At 33.7% G+C, this 10,417-nt stretch overlaps 1 protein-coding gene across 1 annotated transcript; it reads left to right on the top strand.

Moving 5' to 3' along the window:
* The first annotated feature begins 281 nt into the window (after positions 1-281).
* On the top strand, positions 282-10,163 carry LOC143595383 (bidirectional sugar transporter SWEET17-like). Its single transcript, XM_077074411.1, has 6 exons — positions 282-343; positions 428-464; positions 557-767; positions 3,328-3,489; positions 5,241-5,360; positions 9,981-10,163. Exons 1-6 carry the CDS (start codon positions 310-312, stop codon positions 10,143-10,145), a joined length of 729 nt encoding a protein of 242 aa, XP_076930526.1. The 5' UTR covers positions 282-309; the 3' UTR covers positions 10,146-10,163.
* The last annotated feature ends 254 nt before the right edge of the window (positions 10,164-10,417 follow it).

Genomic DNA, 10,417 nt, shown 5'->3' with positions numbered 1-10,417 from the left:
CATATTTATATTTTAATTCAAGCAAATGAATTTGATATATATCACGTTTTTGAAAACGTACAGGTAATAATTTATGAAATAAAATCTGAATATGTAAAGATCTCATTTCGTGGGACCAATATTGTAGCCAAGTCATAACAAAAAATTATACAATTATAATATATAATTGCAAGTAGGGCTCTTCCCATTTTATATAACATCTGACAGTTGTTTTTCTTCAAACACGACACTATCATTTTCTTTCAATATCCTCATTCTTTCTTTCTTTCTTTCTTTCTTGCTTCTTTTGCATCTGTTTGATCTTTAAAGATGAACGATCTATATGTTTATGTCGGAATTGTCGGTATATCTTCGCTGCAGACGTTATTTTTTGTGATTGATCACCAAGTTTAATTCCGAAATCTAACATTTTTGTTGTTTGTTTAAGGCAATATCATTTCAATTCTTATGTTTCTCTCCCCAGTGTAAGTAAATATGTGTTCTTCCACACATTTTGTTCGACATCTTCCTTGCTTTTGACGGTAGCTGATATTCTGTTGGTGATGCTCATTTGTAGAAAAACTTTCTTGAGAATAGTGAATAAAAGATCAACCGAAGAGTTTGAAAGCCTTCCGTATATCTGCACTTTGCTGAATTCGAGTTTATGGACTTATTATGGAATTACAAAACCAGGGAGTTACTTGGTGGCAACTGTGAATGGCTTTGGCGTAGTTGTAGAGATTACTTATATCTCATTGTTCCTCATTTATGCATCTCCAAGAACAAGAGTGAGTTTTTTATTTATTAATAATTTGTTTCTTTTCATATATTAATTAATGGTCCCTAGCCTATAATTATTCAAATGTATATGAATAGATAAAATTATGATAAATTTTGGAGACATGTTTCAGCCTTTATATGCCAACTTAACTTTTTGGTTAGAAAACAACATGAGTTGATAATTAAGTGGCACATGAGATTTATGTTTGTGTTCATTTCTTAGGAAATATAAAACATATAGATATACTATGGCTACAAATAAAACTGTCAAATGATTATAAAACATTAGTTACCACTTTTGGTTGAATTAATAATTCGGACAAGTTGACAATTTTATATCAATGATTGATGTTTCTTTTATGTTCTACTTCATTACGACCATTCAATATTCTAAAGGTTATGGGGCTGTTCCGTTGTTTGGTAGCCTCTTTTAGGAGGCTATCTTTAAATCAGTTTGAGATATAATGTGTGTTGTAATACCCTTGGCAAACACAACATTGTCCTACTCTTAGACTATCCCATATCGGCCGTGGACAAGAGAGATCACTGGTTCATAAGTAATGTTCTGCCTCTTCAATCACCAACGCGTTTTGGGCAACCAAAAACAAATCCGTGAGCTCTTCGTGGGCAGAGCGGACAATATTGGTGGTGCGAGGGGCCGGGGTGTTACAGTTGGTATCAAAGCCACTCTTGTGCCGTTCGGGATGTTGGGACGCTCCTCATCGAGGACGATGAGTCCAGAGGGGGGTTGTCTGTAACATCCTTGGCAAACACAACATTGTCCCACTCTTAGACTATCCCACATTGGCCATGCATAAGAGAGATCACTGGTTCATAAGTAATGTCCTGCCTCTTCAATCATCAATGCGTTTTGGGCAACCAAAAACAAATCCGTGAGCTCTTCGTGAACAGAGCGGACAATATTAGTGGTGCGAGGGACCGGGGTGTTACATGTGTGTTCTATCTTTAAATCACTTTGAGATCTAATGTGTGTTCCATTCAAGTAGACACTTCTTAATGTTTTATATAACTTTTTAATAGTCAAGTTTTAGAAACCGCTATAAGATTTAGAAGTCATCTCTCTTAACTAGTTAAAATTTTACATGTTTCAGCACTAAATTGCCAAACAACTTATGTATATTATATCTCTTAAGTCAGTCATACATTCTAAATATATATTACTTGATGTAATGAATTATATATGCTTTATTAAATAATGTATACTTATTATTAGTGGTTCCATAAGACATTTTAACCATTTAAAAAAATATTATTATTTAAATGTAGCATTGGTATGCAGAAATGGGTGATAGAATGGAATAAAGGATTACAAAAGAATGAAAAAAAAGTGTTTGATAAGTTAAGGGAATAGAATTATATTACCTTGTACATTCCATTCTATCTAAAGCACACCAAATTCATTCCATCTACCACATTTTTTTCAATCCGTCTCATCTTTCACCTTACATCATCTCCACCGCCTTCCCACCACATCAACCATCGCCGCCACCTATCCACCGTCTCCCGCCACCACCATCTCTTGCCGCCACTAACTCCCACCACCGTCACCCACCGCCACCAACTGCCGTCACCGACTGCCTCTCGCCACCACCACGCACCACCACTTGTTTTCCACCACCGTCATCACCTACCACCACTACCACTACCACCAACCACCATCACCGACCACCACTGGTTACCACCACACCGTCACCCACCACCACCATCACCGCTCACCTAACAACATAAAGTAACGATTTATTCAATTCCTAGTTATTACATGGTGACCAAACAAGACAATGGAATAGTAATGATATATTCCATTTCTTTGTTAAATCTATTCCCCCGTCCATTCCACTTCCTCGTCCATGCCGTTCTCTCATCCATTTAGTTACCTCATACCAAACAGACCTAATGAGAATTCATCAAGTAATAATTCATTTCATTCCTATATAATAAACAAACTTCTCAATAAAATAATAGTGGTCCATTCCAAACATCTCAATGCATCAAGTAATAATTAAGTCAATTATTTCATTTATTTGTTTATTTCATTATCCATTCTAAGCAGAGAGATTATATTTTTTTTACATTGAAAAATGTTCCCTAAATGTAATAAAATAATTGTTTATCTAATTTGATATGAAAATTATTATAGATGCAATTAACTGAATATATGTGTGGTTACAGTTAAGAGTTTAAAAAAAATCTAAATACCGTAAAATTTTGTATGAATTGAATTCATGCATGCTTTGAGTCATTCGTATTTAAAATTGAACAAACTCGCATGTTAACGCACATATTATGAACATACCAGCTAAAGGTAAATTTCTGTTTGGTTTTTACTTTTCGTATACGTGTGATCACTTACCATTAGTTATATGTGAATCAATCTACTTACGAGTTAACAAGTACTTTTAAAATTTTTAATATTTTTATAGTATTTATTTGGCCCGTATATGTGTATGTGTATGTGTATGTGTGTGTTCATGCATCAGTTTATTCTATAATCAAAGACACTAGTCTCTGTATTTCAGTTTTAACACTTAGTTTGATTATGCCACTCAGGTGAAAACAGCTAAGCTTGCTGGGATAGTTGATGTGTTGGTGTTCGCAGGGGTAATTTTGGTGACGCAATTTGCAATGGAAGGAGAAATGAGGATTGATGTGATAGGCTTCGTGGGTGCAGCTCTTAATATTGTCATGTATGCTTCCCCTCTTTCTGCCATGGTAAGAATTTGATACCTCATTTAGAAATATTGTAACGAAACCGTACACACATGCGTATATACCTGTCATATCATAACACAACACGTACACTTATACAGATTCATTGTTAATAAAAATAAAATTTCTTGTTAAGTAAAATGACTGTAATTATCACTAACAGTATTCTTCATCTTTAATTGTTTACTGGGATAATATCATGAAACGATAATAAGGGTATGTTTGGTTAGAAGTAATGGAATGAAGAGAGAATGGAATGAGAGAAGGAATGGAATGAACAAATGAATGAAATTGATCATTAATATTTCTTTGTCTTGTTTGGTTAACCTATGAGAATGAAATGAATAATTACTTTATGTTGTTTGGTATCCAAAACAAATTGTAAGAATGAAATAGAAATAATAAAAATGTTCCTATCCCATGATATATTTTTTACAAAAAAAAATAAAAAAAAAATTGAAATGACGATGGTGGTGGCAACAGCTCCGGCGACGAAAATGGTGGTGGTGGCGGTTAGGCGAGGTGGTTGTGGCTGTGGGGATGGCGGTGGTAGCATTGGTAGTGATGGCGATGGTAGGGTGGCGACGACGATGGTGGTGGTCAGGCAGCGAAAGTGGTGGTGGCGGTTATGGCCAGGTGGCGGTGGTAGCGCTGGTGGTAACGTGGTGGTGGTGGCGGAGGTGGTGGCTATAAAGATAATGGAAAGCGTAATTTCTATTCAATGATACATTATGTACATATAGGAGGAGATACATGATTACATGAGAATATAAAGGGATATACATGGAAGTTACAACAACTTTGACTAAGTATTGATTCTAGAATATTTCATGAGAGATACATGGAAGTTAAAAAAATTTTATGAATGAAATAGAAATGATTAAAATATTCCTATCTCAAAATATATAAATTTTTTAAATAAAATAAAAAAATCTGAAATGACGACGGGTTTATGCTGGTGGTCTCAAGGTTGTTCATCCGGGTAAAGACATCAAGGATGGTGATAACTCTGGAGATGAAAATGGTGGTGGCGGTCAGGCGGGGGGGGGGGGGGGGGGGGGTCAAGCGATGGTAACATTAGTAGTGATGGCGGTGGTAGGGTGGTGATGACGGTGGTGGTGGCCAGGCAGTTATAGTGATGGTGGCGGTTATGGTCGGGTGGCGACGGTGACAATGTTTGTTGTGGTTATGGCGACGATGGTTGCGGTGGTAGCTTGGGTGGTAGGTGGTAGGTGGTGGTGGTGTAGGTGGTGATGGCGACGATGGCGGTCAGGTGGTGGCGGCGGAGGTGATGGTGGTGACGGTGGTGGTGGTCAGATGATGGTGATGGCTATGGTAGTGGTGGTGGTGGTGGTGGCGGCGGCGGTGGTTGTTAGATGATGGTGTTGTTAAGAAAGTAGGTTGAAAGATGAATGGAATGAAAAAAAAGAAGGGGGTAGGAAGGAATGGTTTTGATGGAATGAGATTCTATCTGTAATGAATGATTCCATTCCATTGTGCAACCAAACACCTCTTATTTCATTCCCATGTAATGAATCATTCCATTCCACATGTCATTACTGCATAACAAACGCTACCTTATGAATTATGGAGAGAAAGAAAAAGAAATGAAGAGAATAACTTTGGATTATTAATTATTTAACTGAATGATTCCTTTTATAGAATTATATCAAGATATATTTAAAATTTAAAAAAACTTATCTTGCTTATCATGTTTGTATTTTGTAATATGATTATATCAATTAATTATGCAGAAACTAGTGTTGACGACTAAAAGCGTAGAGTACATGCCGTTTCTTCTTAGCCTCTTTCTCTTACTTAATGGCGGGGTATGGACTTTCTACGCCATTCTTGTGCAAGATTGGTTCCTCTTGGTATTGTTTCTCCCTCGACCCTCTAATTTATTTAGGCCTAACCACATAATTTATTTTGCTGACTTCCAGATTGCTTGATCCAAAATCTCGAGTATTGATTTCTATAATATAATGCAAATGAAAAAATAAAGAAGTTAATTATACATAAGTTTAAAAATTTTGGTAATTATAAGTGTTATTATACAGTCCTATAAAGTACAACAATTACCTTTTTGTATGAACTTCAAAAATAACTCATTATTTTTTTATCCCACACTGATAAGAAAGAAAGTCGAGGAACCGCCTTATACTCTATAAAAAGGTAAGCCTATGCAAAAATTAATAAAATGTATAAATTACATACTCGACTATTTAGCTACGTATAAATTTTTTTTAGCCGTTTTACTAAAAAAAAAGTTACGTGCTAGCCTTTTTAATGAAATAAGTCATAAAGTTAAGCCAAATTTAGTTTGAGTGAGCCATCCTTTGTAATAATAAGTCATAAAGTTAATGCAAATTCGGTTGAGTGAGTCAACTTATTTTTTAATCGAGCCGAGTTTAAGTTTAAGATTCCAGCTCGATTTTAATTTTGAGTCGAGTCGGCGAGCTTCTTATGAAGTTCAAGTCAAGCTCAAGCTATCTTTGACTAAGCTTGTTTACAAATTTTAAGTGTTGTTGCCCATCGTATCGTGCTTGAGCATAGGTAGTGTGTGTATACATATAATCTAGAATAATAGAACTTATAATAATTTAAAAGTGTGCGTTGAATAGATCCAACTTTCCGAGCTTTAGTACAACATTGGAGGGGAAGTGAAAATTTGGGTCAGATGCCATAGGGCCTTAAATTTGAATATGATCAAACCGGATTTTATCTTAGTGGACCTTCAGGTGACAGGTTTTTACCGAAACAAAAGATGGGGGCTTAGGTTACTTAAGGTTGTCTGTGGTCGTGAGTGTATTGATCGTCTTTTAAAATTGAGTTATCCCGGGTAACTATACTTTATTCTTTATACGTTAATCAATCAGAAAGATCCAGCCAAATCAAGAAAGTTTGTATGTCAAGAGAGAATACAGAAAGGGAGGGGTACATGTGGCCAACTAGATAAGGTAACAAATTATATGATAGACGTGGTCACTTCTCCCTCATATTTGAAAAGAACAACGTGTTTTAAAATCAAAACTGAAGGTAGTACAATCCTATTTATCTTTTTCTCATTTTAAAATGTTAGACTTATCAGGCATGGATGCCTTTTTATTTCCTGATTTATACCGTCACATCAGCGCCATATCAAGGAAATGGTTCCCAATTTACTTCCTCCTCTTTTCAATTAAAATAATAATTATTATTATTAAATAAAAATAATTATTATAATCCAATTAAAACATAAATCTATCAAATTTACTCATTTCCAATCAAGCTGAGTAAATTGCATACTGCCGTTTCCAATCCAAGCTGTGTACTATCCTTTCCAATCCAAAATTTGAAATTGTACTCAAAATCCAAGCTACCAATATTCCCAAATCACAAATCTGCAAACCCTAAAATCAACAAAAAAAACTACCTATTCCGTCACAACAAGAGCCGAAACCGGTCGAACTCTCAAACCCGGGTACCGAAACAAAGATCGCAACTGTGTTTGCTTCAGATCCATAGTAATCAGGCCATTGTTGGTGAGTTTGTTGATTAATCTGATTTTCTATTGTTAATTTTGATCAAATGGGTTAAAAATAATAGGGACATTGGAGGATTTGAGCGGTGAAATAATCGGCAAAAATTCCACAAAATTTTCACCGCTGGCGACACCAAAACTACGGGGGTGGTGTTTGCCGACGGTGTCGATGGCCAGCTAGGCAGTTAAGGCTGTAAATCAACACCCACACCGTTTAGCCTTAATAAAGAAAACTATAAAACTATTTAATTAAAAATAGATAAAAAAAATGATCCTTAAATATTCAAGTTTCTCAAAGTGTCTCAACAAATTTGAACCGTGCGCGACACTTTGGTTTTTGTTCCGATGAAATCTATAGCCCAATTAAAAGATGACATGTGGATAAAGACTGACACAGACGTCTATAATTTTTAAAACCTTGTGGTTTCCGTCAAATTTATTTCATTATATCTGTTTCTAAAATGTAATCTCACCGGACGGTTTTTTTTCTATGTTTCTTACTTGGTCCATACATATTCTAATTTTTCTTTTTGGAAAAAAGTGACTTTGAAATTGCGCCTGTCAAGACGCATTTCAAGTGAATTTGTTCTAAAGGGTACCGTACATTCATATTTTGTTCTTATAAGTTACTAAAGTTTAAATCTCGTTTAGACCGACATGATTTATTGATATTCTGTTTAAATAGACAAAATTTAAATATATTCCGTCCACACCAACTAAATATCCAATTAGTTTTCAGGTGGGCCACACTTTCTTAAATTAACTATTAGTTATTACAAATAATTTTGATTATCCTTAACTAATTTAATACTTCATCTTCTTCCATTGTCATTTTTGTAATTCAATGAACTCAGGACCCATATCAACAACCGTCACTCGATCTCCTCTCTTAAACTTCATTATTGTGGATGAAGATCAAAGTGCCAAAGTATTATTAAGAAACACGGATCGGATTGAGAGAGAAGGGATTTTGAGAAGATGAAAATATAAGAACATATAATAACATGACATTTGTTTTTACCAGATAGAAAAGATGAAAATATGGTTTCTTTGGAACAGATTCATTTGAAATGCGTTTTGAAAGATGCAATTTAAAATGCACTTTTTTCAATAAAAAAAATAGAATTTGTGCATACCAGGTAGAAAGCATAAAAAAACTATCTGGGGAGACTGTTTTTTTAGCAAAAGATGTAATTAAATAATTTGGATGAAAACCACAAGATTTTAAAAAATATGGACGTTCGTATCAGTCTTTATCTACATGTCATCTTTTAATTGAGCTAGAAATCTCGTCGGAACAGAAACCAAAGTGTCGCCCCAGTCCAAGTTAATTGAGACATTTTAGAAAACTTGAATATTTAAAGGAAAGTTTTTTCCTCTCTCCCTCATGGTTCTTTTTGAGAATTTTTCTATTAGAATATATTCCTTTTAATATTATATCTAACTATACTAATAAAAAAAAATGGTGAGGATGATGTGGCAATCTCACATTCATTCTAGGCATAACTTCTCTTCTCATTCATCCTACCTATCCATGCGTTATGGAGCAAAACCATATTGACAGATGTGTTATAATTTCCTTTCTAATTCTCTAATTTATCATTTCATTCATTTTAACTATCCATTGGTCATGGGCCAAAATAATTTTGGCAAATGAGTTATAATTTCATTTTCAATTCTCTATTTCTCATCTTATTTATCGTACATATTCATGGGTCATGGGACAAAACAATTTTGAGAAATGGATTATAATTTTTCTAATCTCTCATTTCATTTATCATAGTTATCCACGGGTAATTGGTCAAAACAATTTTTGCAAATGTTGTATATAAAAAAATCAAATTTGTAAATTTGAGATTTTAGACTTCTTATTGTTTATACTAAATATATTTTATCTTCTTTTTACCTATAATTCTGTTTATTTCTTTTAGATAATGGATCTTTTTATTTTTATTATTTTAAAAATCCCGTATAATACACGAGCTCAAAAGCTAGTAATATTATATTTCATAAACTACACTTGACGTACTAGGTAATAAACTACACTTGACGTACTAGGTAGTGTTTTAAGAAGTGTATAATATTATGTACAATTTAATATTTTAAGAAGTGTATAAAAATCTGTCTTTTTAACGCCCCAATTTATGTGTTTGAGAGTCGCCACGGCTCTCAAACACCGTATCACCTAACCTAGCTGATAAATATATGAACTAATATATAATTGATATAAAGATCAACAGTTATTGAAAATGTGCTGGAAAATTAAAATATTAATAACCCATGAAATTATTAAAAGAGACTAGCATGTGCATATAACGTGATCCACGACGCGCATCCCACGTCGCTTTCCAATTTCTGAAACTTATTATTAATATTATTAGTTGTGTCTTTCTATTTTTATAAATTAAATAAAGAAATACACATTTATTTATTAGAAACAACTTGATATAATATCTTCTACATAATATTTTATCATATATATGAAATATTAAAAAAATATGTACTCGGTATTTTCAAAAATATCTCCAGCTCCAAGGATCAAATATATTATGTCAATAGTAGGTTTAGGTTGAGGATGCGTTAAAGATTCCTTTTAAACAATTTTTGTTCTCACAAAACTGTTCCTGACGTATAACAACCGGAACTATAGGTGAAAATGGGTTATAGGGGTTTTGTGCTTTTGTATGTTGAAATCCATCAATGAATACTAAATTGTGTAGAGTGATTTGACTATTGTTATCTTAGCGATTTTAGATAATTTTAATCTCGTTATAAAGCTCTTGACAAAGAGAACAAGCTAGGTTACCAAAACCTTACAAATTATCAATTATGTCACACACACACACACATATATATATATATATATAACTATTTTACAAAGATAACAATCCGTTATATATTTACAAATAACTTTTGTAAAAATAATTAACCCGGTCACATCACACTAACTGTCTTCTTTTAATTTTATTAGGTACCAAATGGGACTGGATTTATCCTTGGGTTTGCACAACTTGCACTCTATTCAATTTACAGCAAACCAAATACGTCTAAAAATAATTCAGACGACTTAGACTCCGGATCGCAGCACCATTACCTTCTTCCAGATTCCACTTTAGACGGCACACAACCAATATGATACATATAAGTTTTTCATGGATGCAAAATCACTAAAACTACGAAAAACTTTATTTATGTATTGTGCTTGAGATTTTTGGAATTCGGATTTGATTTTGATTTATTATATAATTGTCGGGTATTTTGTGATTCATATTTCCCCCTTTTTGTAATTATGGTGTAAATTATGCACGTTTTTAAAATGTAACGGTGTTGTTGATCAGTTTTTCATGTATGTAATAGAAAACATGAATATTATGATAAACCTACAACTAAAACATACATGCCATAGTA

The sequence above is a fragment of the Bidens hawaiensis genome, unplaced genomic scaffold (assembly GCF_021521415.1).
Source record: "Bidens hawaiensis isolate Kalapana, Puna unplaced genomic scaffold, B.hawaiensis_p1.1 tig00044948_1, whole genome shotgun sequence".
Classification (NCBI taxonomy): domain Eukaryota; kingdom Viridiplantae; phylum Streptophyta; class Magnoliopsida; order Asterales; family Asteraceae; genus Bidens; species Bidens hawaiensis.
The sequence above is the reverse complement of the archived record's forward strand: the minus strand, read 5'-3'. Positions and strand labels throughout refer to the sequence as shown.